At 38.9% G+C, this 21,220-nt stretch overlaps 1 protein-coding gene across 2 annotated transcripts in view; it reads right to left on the reverse strand.

Annotated features, from left to right (window-relative positions):
* Positions 1-21,220, reverse strand: part of SLC1A2 (solute carrier family 1 member 2) — an 89,868-nt gene continuing 68,648 nt past the window's right edge. Inside the window, exons 8-11 of one of the 2 annotated variants that reach the window (XM_042038622.1) lie at positions 18,371-18,505; positions 12,585-12,816; positions 10,029-10,090; positions 9,048-9,118 (exon numbers count right to left, since the gene is read on the reverse strand). In XM_042038622.1, coding sequence (XP_041894556.1) covers positions 10,064-10,090; positions 12,585-12,816; positions 18,371-18,505 — 394 coding nt within the window. In that variant the 3' untranslated portion in view covers positions 9,048-9,118; positions 10,029-10,063. Of the gene's footprint in view, positions 9,119-10,028; positions 10,091-12,584; positions 12,817-18,370; positions 18,506-21,220 lie in introns of both variants that reach the window. The other variant, XM_042038621.1, reaches the window with a different exon arrangement.

The following is a 21,220-nucleotide window of genomic DNA, read 5'->3' on the forward strand; positions in this document are numbered from 1 at the left end:
TGAAAATTATGAATCAACATTTATTGATGATATGTACATAAGAGGTACGACACTTAGTGAAATATTATATTCATGACTATTTCCAGCATAGAAAGAATGTCTAGTTTGTTTTATACATTAGAGAAATCAGTTCACTCTGTAAGAAAGCATTAAAAGCAAATGACTAACAACCCTTGTAAAGAGGAAGGATCTGAACTACAAAAATAGAATCAGTCTACAAGGCATTCCAACTACAATATACAAGAACAGAGCCCAGAGTTGGGAGAAATTTTATCATCTGCATTTATTAATTTCTAAACAAACTGTGCTATAGATACTGTACAGTATGTCATTTCAAAATCTGCAGAACTTTCTGAGTGTGAAGACCAACCTTATCCCTCTTCCTTTTTATCCTTTTTACAACAGAACATCGCAAAGCATTCAGCTCATGCCTGGTCACCTTAAAGAAGGGGCAAGGGATGATGAGCAGGCAGCACACAGTATTCCAGTGTGCAATTCATCCTGAAGCATCATAATGGGACTCATCAAGCCAGATAGTTTCTGTGCATTGGGGCCTGATTTTTATTTCTTTCTGCCTAGAGGAGATGATTATATTTATAAGATCCAGGTCCAGAGTATCTAGGAATGAGTCAGCTTCTTCTTGCTGCAAGGTTTTACTTTCTCACAGATCTGAACTGTAGCTCTGATTTCAGAAGATTTTTGCCACTCACTATGTAGTTCATATGTGTTTTTCATGCTCAGACATACTTTTTTAAGTAACAGGCCTGTACAGCAACCACAGTAGCTTTAAAAGCCTTGCTTGGCATTTCTTTTCCAATAGATGATCGTATCCCTTTTTAACAATGAAAGAAACACTGCCCCTTTGCCCATCTTTCTCCGAGACTGTTCCTGCTAAGGGGATGAAGCAGAGGTTCCTACTCGGACTTCTCAGGCACTCTGGAGAGATCTGGCAGCCCCTTGCTGCCTGCAGGCTTGCCCAGTCACAGCCACGGGACTGCACTGCTTTCCTGGCATCTGTGGTCAAGGAGTAACTGGAAGTGACTCAGAGGGATCCTGTGATACAGTGGCATGTGACTAAGGGCTGAATGATGCACAGAGCCAAGAGCAGCCAGGGCATCCAACAGGAATGCATGTAGATGGATTTCCCCTCGTTCATTGTGCCAATTTAAACCGTGACTTACTAAGCTTCTGGTGATAAAGAGTCCAAACATTTCAAGCAAACAAGAAGAAAATAAAACAGAAACTTATCACTCCAGGTGAACATTAATTCTTTATGTCATAACAAGTGTACTCACCAGGCAGCAAATCTATGCTGGGATCACTTTCACTCACTGCCAGGGAACTACACACATGCAGCTTCTAACACACAACATACTGGTTAGATAGTTGAAAACTAAAATTAACATATTTACAATGAGCTGGCTGCATACAGAACTCTGAATGTTATTAAAACTGGGTACTCCATAAGAGACAGATAAAGTAGTTAGTAAGCTGTGGAACCCAATCAGTTGAACGGTCAAAAAGAAAGAAACCCAGATACAAATGAAAACCAGAAAGGAGAACAAAATTTTAAAACACAGTCTAATTTTCTACTATGGCTCAACACACAGAAACCAATTAAATTAATTTAAAGCACAGCTACACATACTGTATACACCATTTCACTGAAATTACATGTTGATAGCTACATTATCTACACTAAGTGCAGAGAGGCACTGGACATCATGCTTCAACAAAATGTCAAAACTGGTATCAATAAGGTTTTACAGCTATTAGTAACTCAGCACTATTCTACCTGTGATTCCTATTAAGTTAATACCTGTTACATCTGATTTAAAATACAATATAGATTAAAATACAAGGGTATATCAACACACTTCCTACATATATATCTACTAGAAACTTAGGCTCCAAAACCTCAGCAGAATAACATGGCCCCACAGATTTCTGAATAGTTGAAGAGATACCCAGTATCAGTCACACTGGGACAGGAGTCCTTCCTATTCAATGTTTTCTTTGTTTTGAATTACAGTCAAAGAGCTAGTAGGCCACAGAAGATTTTTTCTGTTTGTTATATAGTTGTTATGAATATTTATATTAATTTACTTTTATTCCTCTAAAAACAGTTCCTTATTAATTAAGCTGAAATTATTATAGCCATGGCCTTAATGCCAACAGGTATTTGCCTAATGGGAAGAGATGACCAAAATGAGAAGTAACTGTCATTTGGGTCCAAAAATATAGTGGTTATTCTCTTTAAAACACATAAGAAAACAGGAGGTATTTGTATGGATGCTACCCAATTACATTGGTCCCATGGTGGTTCTGTTGGTCCTTTTTCAAGAAGGCAAAATTAGGTGGCAAAATCCTGAACTTTTTCCACAGGCTGAACTCACACACACTGTATTGTAGCAAGATGGATGGGGTACCTGACTACACGTTTTTTGCCTACCCAGATATGTTTTCTGTAAACTGCATTCTGAGCCAGTCTATTATACATTAACAGGTCCTAAGGAAGAACTGCAGGATTTGGCAAAGGTAACATCAGGAAAAATTATAAAAGTGAGGGACGATTGCCCAAGACAGTCAATCTAGAAGATTGCTCAGATTATTATTGTTCCATGATGAACTGCAGCATTTAAGGACATCTTGAAATTCCTATTTGCTTCTTGCATTTTGTGCTTTGTCTATAATTCATTACCAAACATAACACAAAAATATTTCATTGATCCTAAATGTCATAAGAAAACTGGTTTTGTTCTAAGGTATAGGTCACCTTTAAAGGATTATTTCCCTACCTTATATGATCACATAGAAAACATTCTAAGAAAATATTTGTGTGTCTGTAAATTACAGATACTAGGTAATTTAATTCAGTCTACACTGTAGTTTCCAGAGAACAAGTACAAACCCCTAAAACCTGTATTATTCTTAACTAAATCAGTGTTGAGCACACAATATTTAACACTATAAATACATGTTCAGCTTTTTCTGATGTATTCTACAAGCAAGAGTTCATACCAGATCATAGGAAATAAGATATATTTAAGAAAGGAGCAGGATATATTGGATGGAAGTGTATGCAATTGTCTTTAAGTAGGAAGGACAACCTGTAGTACACAAGAACTCACAAGTCCATACAAAACACCAAAATGGAAATGATATAATCTACAGTACTGACTGCAAAATCAATATGCAAGCACACTTTGCATACAGTCTTTAAAAAACTGTAGAAAACAGAATGGAAAAGAATGATACAAAAATTCCAGCAGACAACACTATTTATGTACAAAGCAATATACAGGAACGAGACAATCCAGATTGTGTGATGCTGCCTATGACAGCTTCCCTTCGTGCAATGGTGTGTGCCACAGAGCATCATTAAAAACAGTTGCAGGGCTCCTGAATGTTGTGTAAAATAGCAGAAGGATTGAATGCTCTAGCATTGATCAGCACTGGCTCTGCAGCAGGATGGAGTTAGAAATGAGAGGGGATCAAAGGGTGGGTGAAGTGAGAAACCTCACAAGTCTTCTTGTCTCCCCAAACCTTGCATTAGCCTGTTGGCTATTTCCATCCTGGACTAGTAGAGAGCTACTCAGTGGCTCAGCCACGTGCTGTAGGCTTTTCTAATGTTTGGAGCCTGGCTTTTTTTATAAGACTGATTGTTGCAACTGCACAACCACCTTATCTGTTAGATTTGTATCAACCCGTTAGTGGGGAGTCACTGGGTTTCCCCTAAACAGGGGAAGATGTCTCTGGGATGGTGGGCACCTGTGAGGGACAGTTCCTCGGAGCCTTGTGCCAGGGAGGCCACTCAAAAGAGAAGTAAAAGAATTACCAGCACCTGGGCATCAGCAGCGGTTTGACTCATTCATAGCAGCAGATTTCCATTGAACATAAAGTATGACCAGGAAGAAAAAATGAGGGAGGCACCCATTGTAGAGCCTGTACCCAGGCACTGCTCCTGGGGGCTTTACCAGGAGTCCTGCCTCAAGTCTGTGCATTGTCTGGGGGGAGATACAGCCTCGGTGCCCATGAGGGAAGAAAGATTGATGGCTTTGGAAGGAATATGCACCAAATACATTGTTTCAGGAAAATCATGAGCAAGAACACAACATTTTCAAAAACACCATGGCAAAGCTGAACAATTCATTAACAGATTGACTGCCTTCTTGGACACTTCACTATTTTAAATCCTTTGTTCTTTTTAGTGCTTGAAACTACACTCTCTGAATCATTCTTTAGACAAAGGAAACTGGGTAAATATTTTCCCTTCAAAGTCACCAATATTGCTGGAGTGAAGAAAATAACTAATCTTTCCAAGAATGCTTTCTGCTGGGAACAGGAGCTTCTACATAGTGTTATATGGTGAATTATAGCTGAGGTGCTGTCCCAATGGACTATACACCTATCATAATGGCTAATATGAAAAATATCTTCATTGTGGCCTTAAAAGTCACAGTAATAAAATCATAATAGTCTTCAGGCTCATAACAGAGTAATATTACAGTACATTTTTATAAAGTGCCCTTATTTATCCTTCTGTAAATTAATTCAAATGCAGCAATAAAAAGAGCTGAATGGAAATTAAAGAGATGAGAAACAGTTATTCCTGTACATCTCCACAAAAGGATTCTTCTGAGCCCGGTGCTAAAGCTCAGAGTCTTTTTAAAGATAAAAAGAGAAGTGAATGTTAGAGGGGAGGTTTAACATTACCTATAGTTACGGGGATTTGTGCGACTGCTGCTGTGTTGCTACAACAAGGCTGAAATAACACAAGTGAAGGCAAGGAAGCAAAGGAAATCCAGGCAGTCACCAGAGCAAATTTGTTCACATGCTGATGCTTCAGTTTCTCAGATTAACAGTCTACTCGTCTGTGTGTCTACCACTGAAAAACTAATTACCCTAGGAGTGATGGAAAACAGATTAGAAATCTATATTACTCCTACTTTTAAAAGTGGCATAAGGTCTGGAATTCCATGTGCTTTGAGAAGGATATGGAGCTCAGCTGTATCTCAGAAAACGTGAGAAAAATCTGTAATGAGAGCAATCCTTATTTTTGTGCTGAGTTTTAAATTCAGTGCTGGACTTGCAGCACTGAAACAATTAGGTGTAAGAGAAGTATCTTGGCAGAAATCTTTTGGATGTGAGAATCAACTTCATTATAAATAGCAAAGACTATTGCCTAGGATGAGATTGTGAAATGTCTTATAACTTAACAGAGACAGGAAGGGACTTGACTTTTCCTGGAAGATTGTGACTCTCACAGATTCCAGTGGGACTTTCATGTCATCAAAGCATTGCAGGCACAGTTTTTACTATTGCAAACAGTTTTTCAAAGACATGCTGAGTTTCTCATCAATTCAAATGGAAAGACCACATCTTGTAATAGTGACCAAGTGGCTTCTGCCCTACCTATTTGAAGAATCTTTGTGTGTAAGACCCACACACATTTCTTAAAAGGCTGGTGCAGCCATTGTCTTCCAAGAGAAGCAAGGGAGAAACAATTTAAGTGGCAAAGTCCTCCATCTCTCCTGCAGTTCTATCATAGAGTGTCCTTTACTTTCAGTGAACAGATACTACGAGAATGCTGACCCAGCTTCAGCAGCAAATGCATAAAGCAAATGCGTAAGCATGTGTGTCATTTAGTATGCAATGAACTGAGTCTTTGCCTGGTCTAGACTTCTCCATGTGCCAGTGTGCTGCCAGCAACCCAAAGGCCAAAGGGTATCACAGTTGCACAGACAAAGGTTGGGGGAACTGACAGAGCAGTAAATGAGATGATGCAGAAAACAATGACAGTATGGACTACACAGAAACCAAATGACTTTTCACTGAGCTATTCCTTTAACTTTACCACCCCAGCACTTTGAGCAGATACAAAAAATTTGCCAGATGCATATTAATGCATTGACACTCCTAGTGAAAGTAAAAGGAGGCTGGCCAGTAACCAGAACTGCCTGCTGAAACGTGAACCTTGGCTTAGCTGAAGTGGATGGTCCCTCGGTTATTTTCTGTTTATTTAGTTAAGTAGCAACACGGCCTCATGTGGAATGAGCAAATAGAGAAATGAAAGCCAAGAGTGAGTTATATTTTCCCACAGAAATGGAAAGCTTTTTGATGATTTAATACAGTGCTGCTCTGGAGTAACACTATATTAAATATTCAGTCAGGCTACAAGCAGAGGAATACATGAAACCCAACATTTCTCCTTCTCCCACATCCACATTTAAATAGAGAAATACCATCATAATTATATTTTGAAAAATCCCTGAGTTACTGTATCTACAGAATTACCACTTTAAAATCACAGTCTGCTATTCTAATCCTATCAAGAGATCCAAATTTATTCTCCCATATGTGGGTGGGGTTTCTCTAGCACTGCATTCCTTCCTTCCCTAGCCTCCATCCAAAGAAGCACTCTTCAAAGGACATTACATCCCAAGTGGATAACTGTAAGCATATTCTAAGTATTTCTCAATATGTAATTTTGTGGAGCTGCCTAGTCACATGTTGCTGACATTCCTGTTTGTTTCCAACTGCTAAACAGTTTCAAATTACAGTTAAGAGTATATGGACCAGTTTTCTAAAGCTACTTTCAACACAAGCAATCAGTGTGCCTGCTCCCAAGAAACTGCTATGGTGAAGAGGATGAAAAATCATCTATTATTGGATGAGTTGTGCCACGAAACAGTTCAAGAACGCTGGATATAAATTGGGGTAAATGCTGTGTATTATTCTTGGATATAACTACCACTTGAGTGAGAGTGAATTTCACTTGATGAGAGCCAGCACCCTCAGAGTAAGGAACATTTTACAGTACCTACACACCATCCCAGGCACATTTCTGGCACATAACCCAGTGAATGCTACTTGGGAAGCAATAGCTAGATAGAGGTTAACTCTGGATATGCTGATAGCAATGACTGAAGAAAAGAGAATACAACCTGTCTGCCACTTCTCTGAATAACCTACAATTCCATCCTTCACAAAAAAAGTAAAATAAAATCCTGAAGATACTTCAGGAGGCCTTTGGAAGAGGCCTCCCCCTCTAATGTTACAGGCCTACAGAATTCACAGTGGTTCAATATTTGTTAAATTATATAGGCCATTTTGCTTAGGATTTGCTTGGCCATAGCATTCAAGTGATGACAAAAATACAGTGGTAAGAAAAATATTCCATAATAAATGCTTAAATGAGGGATACTCTGACAATGGACTTGATCTTGCACATCATTGATCATGCAAGTAGCCTTGGCTGGCTCAGGTCCGTGTGCAGTTTCAGAGATATTTATATGAATGCAGATGAACAAAAGCAGATTATATTTTTACTTTAACAGCTTCTACAGAGCCAAATAACACTCAACAGTTAAACACATTGTTCCTGTTTAAACCCATGACAGGTCTGAGCACAGACACTGAATGGCCTATTTCCATAAATGTTTGAACTCTGTTTCTTGCCATTTTTAACTTCAACATATGCTCATATTCTGATTCATTCTGAAAACTTCTGAGAATTCCCCTCAAAATTGCACAAAGCTTGTTCTGTGAGTAGAACCTTCCAAGGCCATGTGGCTCAGCTTTGCTATGGAACGTGGTAACGGTATAATGGTATTCACCAGTATCTTAAAATTGCTAAGTATTAACAAGAACCTTTAAAAAATTTCACAAGGTGATTATTCTCACTGCAATTTCTTCCGACAGGTTTAGTCAGATATAGCATGTTGACAAAACACCATCTCATTAATTCAGATGCCATGTGCTCAAAGAAACATTTCTTTGACATTAGGGAGTTATATACTTATTACTCTGCAAAAGAGAGAGAGAGATGTAAATTCAACGTACTGGCCTAAATCCTGAAATTCTGGTTTCATTTTCATTCAGTCCTAACCCTGGACAAATTCTCTTAACCTTATATGGAATTTGGTTTAGCAATGAATTCAGGATTTAGCCACTCTCTGAAACATGACATACTTGAAAGATGGCTTTCACTTCATAGCAAATGCTACTGATGATCACATTCAAAAATTCTGTAAGAGTAATAGATTCAGAATTTGTTTGCAGTTCATTATCAAATACCCAATCAGGACATCCATAATCAATCTCAGTAGTACCTTACTTGAGTATCCCATCCACGTGAGAAATCCCTCTGACATCAGTGGAGAAGGGTAAAAAGTAAGGTACTACCTACTTTGATTAAAAACAGCACAACTGAGTCCATGGTTTTCTGTATTTTGCGCATCAGACATAGATTTAGTGAAGGAACTACCACCTCTGTAGTTATACTGCCTTGCATTGTATGGTGCATTGTGGTCACGAAGCAGCACAGCCCCAGCATAAAACAAAGGCTGCACCTGCCCTGGGACATCTGATAAAAACACACCCCATGCACATACAAATCTAAGGTCTTCTCTTGATGCTAAGCATTAGTTGTACTGATCTAACAAAATTTCTGGGATAATTTATTGACTTCTATGCATTAATCTTGCCCCTGGATATAAGGTCAGTTTAAAGTACAACTAGGCACAAAAGTACAGTGCTTGTTATTATCAAAACAAATAGAAATCTTTATGGATGTTTTCAAAAGGTATTTTAGCCATACAGTGATAAACAGATCGGGTATGCCACAAGAGTCACCAAAACACTTGAAGGCTTACGTGGTGTTATGTTCTCTTGTATCTGTGACCCTGAGTCCCCGTAGTGAACTGTACTGGCACTTTGATCTTCCCATTTTGCAGCATTTACATTCTCTGTGTCTTGAATGAAAGGGGAAGTGGGTGAGAGCACATTGCACTGCATGGAGGATTCTCCAGGTGCATCATCCAAACTGTAACACAGGGGAGACAGATGGCTGTGGATCATTGCTTGGCAAAGACACTACAATGACTTGATGAGATCTTTGCTAAGTTTCAGTTACAAAATTAAGCAGAAATGGTAGATGTTAAATAGAAAAAAAAAAAGGAGAAATCTTCTTTAATCATGGTATCTTCTGCCAGAAAATAGCTTCAGGACTTATTAAGGATGCAGCTAGGAATCTCTTCACTTATTTTTCACGTTTCCAAGGCTCTTCTTCAACAACATTGAAGTCTGCAGATTTGCCATTGGTTGCCAGTGTTACCTGCAAGTAATTATCATCAACAAACGACTTAAAGGCCAAGGCACTTTGACAAGAAAAGTAGTGAGTTTTATATGAAAGGTTATGATATTTGCAGGAATTACATACACTGTCACTTATTATATAAGTAAAATATATTTATTCAGAATTCACAACACTCCCAAATAGTGACACTCCTGTTCATTTATTTATTAAAATGACTAGAAAACATCAGTAGTAGAAAAATGTTCCACATTTTCTTAACCTTCACTGCAGGTTTTTTTAAATAAATATGTCAGATTCTACTCCTTTCTATCCCTTGTAGATTTCTCTGGATTATTTCAAAAACAGACTATTTATTTTTTTAGTGTAGAAAATCATATTTTTTCAGTGGAATTCCTTAGCAAAGCTGTGTAACTGATGCAACAACATGAAAAATATGCAAGGCCAGAATAATCAGAGGTGTGTCTCTACACAAACTCACCTACAATTACACCACCTTTAAAGAAATGGGAGAAAAGACATGTTGTGAACGCATTGTTCATCATACCACTGTAACAATGTAGTGAAATATTTTGACTATAGTCCAATTAAAAATTCACAGTAATGCTAAACTGGTCGCACATGATGTACAGCAAAACCTCACTCTTTCCTGTAAAGATACATGCTGGAATTTTTAGGTTTTAAGTATGGTAGAAGACCTGTAGAGATCTACCAACTCACAGTGAACAGCGTGTCGTATGTTCCATTCCAGAGATCAGTATAAATGAACCCGAGTTTCAAGAAAGGTATCTCCAGCCAAATTACTTTAAATAATCAAAAATCAAAAAAGGTAAAATGTCAATTTAACTTTACAAAAGTATTGTAGATCTTGATAATGTGAGAGTATCTTTCATTTAATTCTAAATGGATGGCTTACTTTTTCCTAACTTACCTTGTAAGTTAACATCTTCAGCTTCAATTGAAAACTTAAAGACAGAGCTGAAATTCCCCATGCTGGATAAACAGGATGCATGGAAGCATTGGGACATGGAAACATGACAAAATGCACTGATCTTTGAAACAAAGTCAAGCTTTTTCTTAGATAATTGGAAGGGGAAAACATGCAAGTACAGGAATGAACAGCTTATTCAGAAATGAAAATCACACAGAGTCATGTGAAATACGATAATAAAAAAATACAAAAATATCATGCAATAACAACCACTCTAACCCCATATAAAGGTAAACTACTTATTAATTATGTACAATGACCATGCAAAATTATAAACTACTAGTGTTATACATGGAATATATTACAGAACGTAAATAGAAAGGGCATTCTAGTAGATCAGCTTTTCCATATCCTGACCAGAGTTGCAGTAAGCTTTTCAACCCACCAGTGCATTGGACAGGATGAAGAGATGTCTTTTTAAATTTAGCAGCTGTTTCGAAGCCCCAGATCCTACACTCTGTTGCCTTTGCAAGTCTAACACTTGGGAGTTGTAGACCACTTCAACATGATCCAAATGCTTTGCAAGTGTCAGCATATATTCATAGCTCATCAGTTAGGTCCAAACAACACATCCTTTTGGCAGCTTGCAGACAGAAAAGAGAAGTGGGCTGCTCAAAGTCAGTCTTGTGCTCAATCCAGTAAAGCCTGGCTCTTTTCATGAGTTTCAAAGAGCAAACTGAGACTGTGAGCAGACCAAACCTAAAACAATTTAAAAGGACAAACATTTCTAGCTCATAAATCACTGGTCCCAAACTTGAATTAAAGGGTATGCTTAGGATGACATACAGCACCATTAATCCATGTTTTTGAGGCAAGCTATTGCCTCAGCTGAGGGAAATTATATGAGAAACAGAAGAGAAAAGGAAGTGCAGCAAGTATTGATTGCACCAACAGGCTACTACTTTCTAACTTGACTTGGATCTCTGTGCAAATCTCAGAGACGGGGAGCAGATAAAATCATCAGTATTCAGTTCCACAACAGACTCTTAAACCTACTGAAATCAGCATTGTCTATTTAACTTAAAAACAGTGTTCAAAAAATTCCAAAAGAAGTTATCCAAAAAGTGTGTGTGCACATGCTTTCTATCTTTCTTTCCAGACAGTTTCTTTTTTTCTTCAAATTTTAATGTCTTATGTCCTTCCCTTTTTTGAGAAATATAAATTAATGACAATTTTCAATTTTATGTAAGCATATATTCTCTTTCCATTTCAGATCTTAGTTTTTAAATTTTTCTCATGGAAAAAGAGTGGGTCTTAAGACAAATGAGAGAGCCATGTCAGAAAAAATGCATGATTTAAAAAAAAAAAAAAAAATCACTTTACTGAAACCTGGGAACATTCAGGGAAAAACTGAAGATAGGATGAAAGCTGTTTGGTTTTTTTTTTCTGAATTCAGTATTACATTTTCCCCTGAAAATCCAGGTTTGGCCTGCATTCTCAAGAAGTAAGCATTAGGAAAAAAAAATAATTCTAAAGAATATTTCCAGCCAGGCTAGAGACAAGTGAAAATCGTAATATAGGACTTATATTTCCAATATAAATGGTGATCTGCTATTGGACTTAGTGCAGTCATTCACAGCTAGATACTGGCTCAGTTGTGGCAGCTGGAAGATATAAGAGAATCTGTCTGGATAAATGGCTAAGTAAGCTGATTGGCAAACCCCACTGTCTCAAAGACAGTGTACAGCATCAGACTGGAGCATTAATAAATACAAAAAAAGGACTATGAAATTAGAAGTTCCACCTTGTTTCACTCTCTTTTCTCCTCCTTTTCAAAATCTCTCTCTGGATTTTAAACTGCCCCATCCCATTGGTGGGTTCTTAACGAACTTTTAACCACTAATCTCCTGAACTGTCTTCTCATTCAGCTGGTGGGGTTGCTCAAGCTCACTTCACTCTGATCTAGACGTTATTATTCGTATTAATATTGCATGTTAGTTACAGCAAGGGTTACAGAGGGAATACAGTGATTGTGCCTTAGTGCCTGGGGAAGGAATGCTGATGGAAGCGAAGCAGAAGCATGCTGTGTGAGTGCACGAGCATTCTCATGCTAAAGCGCATTCAACGCGTCGACCTCTGAACAGCATATCATGAAGGCAGTCAGCAAGTGACAACGCCTGCATCTGAACTGCAGCCATCCTTCATTTGGGTTGGCAATTAAGTTCTCTGTTGCCACAGAAAATTAAGTAAATGTCCATAGAAGGTGATGCCATATTCTCTGTGTCTTGGCATATTCCATAATACGCTGCATCTTGCCTTTTGATATGTAAACAAAGTACATGATTTTTTCCCACCAAATGACAAGTTTTAAGAAGAGTGCAAAAAAACATCTTTTGAACTGCTCAAACACATTCAAAATGTCTGGGGTTCATGGACCTTGTTGTCACATTGTTATTTGCAGAATGATTTGAAAAATACATGCAAGTTATAAAATAAGATAAAATAAAACATGCAGTGCTATATACATGTCTCAATATCCATAAATGTGAAAGGTACCTTGCACTCATCTACCATGACTGAGTTGTGAGCCGCAAAAACACATTGGTTTGAGTTGTTTTCCCTATGATTTTTCATGTCGTCATAGATTGACTGAGTCTTGGTCATTTCAATGTCTTCATGCCCTTTGTGATGGGAATCAATGGTGTCAAGTTCTGCCTTGGAAAGGTGGTAGACAATGCCAGCACCAAAAGAATCCCCCACTACATTGACTGATGTTCTCATCCGGTCCCTACAAAAGAAGGAAAATGCAGAGGCTGAATGGTTTGAGTGGAAGAAAAAGTAGGGCACGGCAGCCCTGTTTCTGGTACAGTTAACTGCACTCATTTCAGGAAGCTTAAGGTATCTTTTGAACAGAGAGATGGGAGCTTTCAAGGGAAATGGGAGAAGTTGGCTTTCCCAAGGGACTTGTTCAGACAGGGAGGATGTTCAAACTGCCGTGTCCCAGCTGCTTATTCTCGTGGAGTTTGGCAAAGAACGTATGCTAGATCCCAGCCAAACTGCAGAGCCGTGCTTGACTGACATCCCCCAGTGCCAGCTTCTGGAGCTGGAGGTTTCAGTATCAGGGTGCCCAGCTCACACCATTGCCCTTTGTTTCATCTGAATTTATTGGAGCACTGAACTTAATGCAGCCAGAGAAAAGGATTTTGGATCTAATGAGCTGTTCTCATTTTTAGTATGAATTAACAGAAGACCTCTCCCTTTACTCTTAGTGAGCAAACTATGGGGAACAAAAATGCCTGAAATATCTCCATAATGCTTAGGCCATTGAAGCTCTTCTTCTGGCACCATCTTTACAGATGGCCATCTGTTGGTGTGGCAGCATGCCCACTCACACTACGTGTGCCAGAGCTTGGCATATGAGCAATCCAAATATAGGTCATGGCCTACAAAATTATGAGCCTGTGACAGCATTTCACTAACGAGTGCCCCTCACTGTAGGAGGGTGCCAAGAGAGGCTAACATGCTTCATTATAAAAAAATATGTTTGTTGGCACTTTCTGGACAGGATGCCGTTAAACAGACATGCCACTTTTCTCCTGTCTTGTCTTTAGTGTGGCTCTATCTGTCAACAGCGAAGTCACAGTTGTGGATTTTCCCTGAATTCAGAATTCTGCCCCACATCTGACCAAAATTCTGCAAAAATGGGAGCTGAGTCCTGCTATCTTCCCTGCTGCAGCACACATGTTGAAATCATTTACAGTCTCATTTGCCTCTTCATATCTGCACTAAATATAAAACTCCTAAAAACCTTCTGACCAAGGGTTGCAAATTAAACTGACTTAAAGCAATTGAGTCTAGCTTTGCCAAATAGGTCAGAGAAATGATTACACTGATTAATTCTCAGAAGTATATTCATGAAAATTCATTTAAACAAAATGGCCAGGTTTAATAGTGTGGACATTTGCCAAGTGACAAAAGCTAGCATGTAAGACCTCATTTCCCAAGACAGTGATTAATTTCAAAACAACCTTTCTAGTATTTCTAGTACTAGATTTGCGTGACATCTCCTTTTCCTGTAGAACACCAAGAAGAAAACATCTAAATATATAAAATGTCAACTGATAAACGTTCATTATTCATGCTTATTCATGACCATATAAATTTTTGAGCCCTTTTTAACATCTTTGGTCTACACATCGGTAAATCTGCCTTTCTCAGCTGTGGAATTAGAGTCCCATTCAAGTTTCTCCTCTCCCTTTCAGCATTATCAGGCTTACATATTTAAAGACTTTGTAGTGTAATATCTTTGCTGAAGCAGTTAATTTTCTCTTTTTGGCTTCAAAGGAATACCCAGAAGGGAAAAAAACCTCTACAGTAATTCCCCCGAGAAACAAACCAACAACCTATAGGAGGGAAACATCCTTCCAGTTCTGCTTCACACAAATTAAATGCTTTATACATTTCTCATCCAATGCCTGCGAAGACTATTTTAAACCTGGTCAGAGTGGTAGAATAGGAAAACAAGACTTTCTGGAGTGATTTTTAATTAAGACCATTAAATACACTGAACCTGGCAATACAACTCTACAAAAAGAACACATACTTAATTTTTTTGCATGACTGGTAGTAAATTTTGAAAGGATTCACTGATGCCAGATGACAGAGAGATAGTACAGGATGCCAAAAAAACAAGGTAGAGAGAATACATAAATATAATTGAGGCAGAATTCAAATTCTGAAAGGGTCATTTGAGGAGATGCTCCAGCTCATGCACACGTACTACTAGCTGAGAGATTCAGCAGTACAAACTGCACACTGATGCACAACATGGTACACTGTGCAAACCAAAGGAAGCCAGGAAGTTCCTCACAACAGAAAGGGCAAAGTCTCAGCTGTCAGGAATCAACAGCAAAGTGCCACTGACCTCTTTTGGGGCAAAAAACACCCTATGAAGAACACCCTATGAAAAACACCCTATGAAGAACAAAGACAATTGTACTTACTCTTTTGTTCAAATCAACCAACCAATTAATTCCAGGCAAGTGGGACAACGTAAACAACATAAATGTAGGAAAGTTGCAGTCTAGAGCCTGTTCATAACATCCAGACTTCAACTAGGTCTGAATATTCTGAATCTAGATCTGAGCCAAGGCACAGAGTCAGAACTGAAGCAATCTATTTCTGAGTTACTGAATGAAGGTTTAAGTACCGGATCAGCTGTTCAAGCTCATTTTCCCTAATTCCTCTCTCTTTGCTGCAAAATACCACTAATCTTGTACCACTGATATTTACTAAGCTTGCCAGCTCACATCTGGAGAGTACCCAGTTTGTGGCTCAAGCAAAATAAGCTCATTTTATTCCATCTGTTGGCATATAATTACTGTCCCATTAAATGTCACTGCTGTGTTGTCCTTGGTTTTAAACTGAGAAACTCTAAGAGTTGTGAAATCCTGGGAAACTTGCCTGGTGAAAGAGCTTACACTGGGTATGTATGCATGGGAGGTAGAAAGATTTAACAACCCAACAGATACTGGAGAGGCTTGAGAAAAAATTGATAAGGAAACCTTTCAGCTCCAGTCTGAAGGAGAGAGTGCCAAGTTTAAGGATTTGACATAAAGTCATCTTTGTGTTACACAATGACCAAATCATGCAAAAGTGGTTTGGGTAAGACCACAGTCTCAGGTGGTGGTAGTACTGTAAAATGAACTGATGTTCTGATACTTGCTTTCATCAAAAATATTGAAAAACTCAGAGTAAGACATTTTTTAAAATCATTTTTTATCTCAAATTTAAATGTTATTGAAGGGCTGTTCCAAGTATGTCTACACGGTTGGTTGCATTTACCCATGGGTTCCAGAAAAGTGGCTGGAATTGGGTCTTAAATATTTTATTAACTTTCTCTTCTACATTCTGTTAGAAATATTGCTTTAACATTATTTAATGATCTGAAGAATTGGGAGAAGGCAGTGTTTGTAAGTAAAGAAATTATGTTTTTATGACACTTCATTTCAGAAATTCTTCAGGTCTGGTTTGTGTGTGCAAAAGCTTGCTCAAAAGTTGGCTTGTGTGCCTTTTCTTAACATAGTAATGTCAGCAGCATCATTTTTCATAGCTGATTAGATCATTGTGGCTACCGTAACACAGCCACCAGCAGATGGAAAATGAAGCTATTAGTTGTTGAACACAGATTAATAAGTACAACACTTTCACCAACGGACAGTGTCTTGACTTTGCAGCACCAGTGGCACGACACAGAGCTTTTCACCTCTTTTCTCATCTTTTTCCCTTTTTCAGTTCTGAATCACAGTTGCAGTTGCACTGCTAATTGTAGGCCAGGAGGATCCAAACCCAACCGTTTGGGCTGCAAGTTCTCTTGCCCTCCATTTATTTTGGAAAGACACCTTGAAATACTTCTTTCAGAATGGCTATCCTTCCTCTACATATATTTATCACTGCTACAGCTCCGCAGTACAGAAATTTTCATTTCCTAAGCAAGGTTGGGTTAGCCAGTGGGAACAATGCTGCTGAAGCTGAGAATGAAATACAACACACACTAGTGCATCAGAACTGCTGATAAACTTACAGCTCTGAGGCTTGCTGGTGTGGGAAGAGCTGCTCAGTCCACAGGAATATTTTAAAAATACATTTCCCTAAAAAAACCAAACAAACCACAGGCTCCTTTTGCACATCCTCCTACCAGCTGCAGAAACCTACCTATTTGCCTTACTTTGAGAGCCAAGAGAAACAGATACTTAAAATATATTTTTACATTTTTTTCTCTCCTTCTTCCAGCTGCAGATTCCTATATCACTTTCCTGCTTTCAGCTATGACATTGTAAATATAATAAACCCACTGAATATCACATCATTCCCTATGCCAGCTGTACTTTGCCTGCTGTACCCTCTCATTTAACCATTCTGCATCATATCATGAAATTCAGTTATATATAACATTATATAAGTCAAGTTTTCCCTTTGCCTCCTCAAGCTGTAAATTCCTCTTTCATTTTTGCCTGAAGCAGAAATCAGAGCTGCATGTTAGCCTTTAAAATTCTTAGTGACAGATAGAGAACGCCAGTAGACCCAAAATATATGTCAGGATTGATTAAGTTCTTGACCTCTTCTCAATAAGCCAAAAGATAATGACAGAAAATTAAACTTCTATTTTATCTGCACATGCACATTCTCAACTCTGCTATTTCTTCTTGCATAATTTTGGTTGTGTATCTGGGACTGAAAGGTACCAGAAGCAGGCAGCCTTAGGCTGCTAGAAAACACATAAATAGTACAGTTATATTTATGTCTCCCTTTCTGGGCACCACAGCTGGAAAAACAAAACCAAACATCTTTACTACTTAAAAGAATACTAGGGGAGAGAGAGCTGGCTGTTGACCAGAATACATCAGAACGTACTGTGCTGCAGCAGTACAGGACAATGTGAAAGTCTCTCTAGGGGCCAGTACAACTTAAGGGCTACTGAGTCTCTTTCAGCTGTGCACAGATGACAGAAAGATATCCAAGCTGTCAAATAACAGCAAAAGAAAGGATGTGGCTTGGCATACCCTCTGTCTGTATTTACAGCTTCTGTATTCAAGTACTGAAGACCAAATGCCTCAGAAAACAATCTGTGGGTTAGCTGTTTCTTGCTGGAGGACCTGCAGTGGTCTGGAGGTCATTGATCACAATGGAGGACTTTGATCACAAGTCCTTGGAAATGAAAGCCATTCTTTCTAGTTTGAGTGAGCTGTCAGTAAAATGAAAACTAGGGAATTACCGTCTTTATTTCAGTTTTCATTCTTATTTGTCGTTGGTCTTTGTCCTGCCCTAGAACAGACTCTTTTTAAAGGTATTTTACTTTCTTATGTACGAAAAGAAACTGACTTTCCCCCCCTACTAGTATAAAACATTTGATGCTACAAATCCCAAATCACCCTATAACTTGCTGGCAACATCCTGATGGAACTTGCATTTTCAGCGTTCATCCTTCATTTTAGACCAGAACTATAATAAACAGAAACATGAAAGCAAAGATTAGAAAACTGCTCTTGAATGATGGAAAGGCATCATCAAGAAGAAGATAATACAAAAGTGTGCGCTCACAAGTGTGCCAAGAAGACCCTTTGCTCATAGAAACTGACTTCAGTAGCTCTGTAACCGTAACAGCTGAGAAGCTGCTTTCAGTGTCTCCTACTTCACTAAGGGGGTAACAGCCCATTTCCTCCTTTGATTTATCTGTGGAGGAGAGACTCAAAGTTCTTTAAGACCAATGGCTGGAAAGCACTGTGGACAAACATTACTTCACTACTTTTTCTGCACCAAGCAGCAGAGTCAGCTCAACTTACAAAAGCCAATCAACAGCAACAAGCAAACTGATGTCCTGGGTAGGGAGACCCACTGCAGTCAGGATCAGCAGCATAGTGACAAGTCCCGCGCTGGGAATGCTGGCAGCTCCAACACTGGCAAGGGTGGCAGTCAAACTGCAAAAACAAAAATCAAATGGCAGTAGCAAGAAGAGGAACATACACTTTCCTTGCATACTCATGTGATCATTAGGAAGGTCACATTTTTAGTGTGTTTTTCCCATAAAACTAACAACCATAGGACAAATCAAGGTAAGCTCAGGTCATTATTTTGCACTCATGTGTTTCTCTAAAAATATTTACTGGGGTAGGCCAGATCTATGGGTTTGTTCCAAGAGTTGGAAGAGGGCTCTCTGTAAGCTAGTTATGACATTCAAATCTGTGTCGTTGTGTTCTCTGAACTCCACAGACGCCACATCCAGGGTTTTGAATCCTGAGTTTTGACCATCCAGACATGCTAAAGTTTGGTGACTACAGGTTGAATTTTCAGGGCGATTCATTTCTGTTTATTTACATTACCTAAAGACTGAACTGTAAATTAAAGGCTGAGAGAAAGCAGTTATTATTAAATACAGAAGAATAAAAGTCTTGGTATCCAAAACTCGCAAAATACAAGCCAGTGGTGCACCAAGCCTGGATACAAATTACCCTAGATGAAAAAGCAAAATTGATCTGATTGTTTAATAAATCCAAACCTGTGTTTGTTTTTGCCTCTTATATTTTGATAAAGATCAGTAGAATGAATGTCTGAGCTTCAAAGGTTTGTAAAAATACAACACAGACCATAACAAATATCAACATCACTGGGCAGTCCTATGAAGAATGGAAAATAAATTTGTCAGAGAGCAAGTCAAGGGGAGAAAAACAGGGAAGAGAAGGAGGAGAAGGAGAAGCGGAAGAAGAGGGAGAGGAGGAGGGTAAATAAAAAGTAAAGTGGGTGAGAGGGACCAATCTGACTTTTATTTATGCCTCAACATATGTTATACATGAAGTGAAAAATTACTGTAGGGGCTGTACACATGCTGAAAGCCCTAACACATGCCACGTGTTAGGGAGGCAGAAAATGGAGGGAGGTTCTGTCTCTGGGGAGACTTCGCTTGACACAGAGAAAACTTCCATGACTGGGCTGTCTGGAAAAAAATGCCCAGGAAATCGGGCTGTGGGAGAGCCTTAGCAGATAAAAGCAGTGAACTACGCCACAGCCGGTGCCATTTTCTTTGGGTTTCTTGGAGGGAGCAGGGGCTCACCCCACAACTTGTACCCAACAAACCTGAAAGTGCTTCCAATACAGAAGTAGGGAGAAACAAACTATGCAGGAAATACTTGCCCATTAGCCCCAGAAGTCATCTATGAGGATGTTAGCCCGATTTAGAGCTGCCAGATGCTGGCTGGCTGGGTCTGACCCAGGCTGCAGTGTGTTTGTCAGGTGTCTGGGTTACAGTGCAACCTTGCTTACTAAACACCCAGATAGTTCCAGCAGGTGTGCAGGCAGGATGCTCTGCTCTGCTGTCAGGCTTTGCACGTGATGCCAGATCCTCAGGCACTTCCAGCCTAAACTGGTAAGGCATTCCTTCCAAGCTCTGTGAGGAAATGCTCCTGCCTACCTTCCCACAGCAGAACTTACAGACCTGGAGGGGAATGAAGCTAGCACTGTTCAGAACTAAACAGAACCTGGCTCAGCTACCATTTCCAAGATCATCCTTTCCCAAAGAATACAGGAAATCAGAGGAACTACATGACCAGTATGAAGTAACTAGGACTGGTCAAAAGCTAATTAGTCCTTATGATGTTATGTCTGGGTCATTTGAATATTCTCAGTATCACAAAGTGCATGTACCAGACAAAACCTAATAATCTTTCCTTCATTTGTATTGTCACCTCAAGGGATAGTTCTTGTCATATTGCTGTAGCAAAAATGCATGAAGAGGAAAACCAGTGGTTTTACAAACAGACCAAAGTTGCTCCCTGCTTTGTAAATGTCAGTCACAAAGCTGCATACGCCAGCCTTGAAATGGTGAGATCAGGAAGAGCCAACTGGTCAATCCCTCAGAGGAAGAGAAGATGAATAACTCAGGTTCAAGCCTAACAAATCTCCTGGACAACAGCAGATTCCTGATTTGAATTTCCCTGGTCTCAATTTAGTTTAATATGTGGCATGTCTGAAATGACTGTTTTCAGTTTTAGGAACAGATATGCATCATGCAGGTCTAGCATCCACCTTCATTAGAAGCAGCCCTGAACCATTTACAAACTTGGCTTTACTATTTCAGGAGTCAGGACAGGAAGTAAATGAATGGAAAATGTGGAACTAGTATAGCTGGGCAAGAAACATAGAATTAGACATCCCTTTGCAGGAGTTTCTTTAGTGTTAAAAAGGTTTAATAAAAGAAAACTGTGTGGGTGAAAAACTACAGGAAGAAGACAAACTTGGCAGCCTTCACGTGTGGTTTCCATTTTAACTATTCAAAATGTTAGACCTGCTGTCTACATCAAGTTAAAGCTCCCTTACAGTAAACAGTCTTCAATCACTCTTATCCTTTTTTAATGGGTACTTTCTTTTGTCCTTACAGATGCTCAGCTTTGTTCTGGGTAAGACAATTTGATATTAAAAGACTACAGTTAATATTTGCTGGGTTAGAGATAAAAGGTCTGGGAGTATCCAGACCATGCTACAATCTCACAATCAGTTCATTACGTTTTTCCTGTTCACCAAAGTCAAAGAAAAAGTACAGGCAAACATAAACACATAGACAGGTTTTTTAGGCATACTTTTTTCTTCTAGTGTATATAAACAGATATATTCTAGAAAGTTAATGCCCCATATATGACTTG

Source organism: Corvus kubaryi, unplaced genomic scaffold (assembly GCF_017639235.1).
Source record: "Corvus kubaryi isolate FWS band 111438036 unplaced genomic scaffold, C.kubaryi_AGA036_p1.0 37392, whole genome shotgun sequence".
Classification (NCBI taxonomy): domain Eukaryota; kingdom Metazoa; phylum Chordata; class Aves; order Passeriformes; family Corvidae; genus Corvus; species Corvus kubaryi.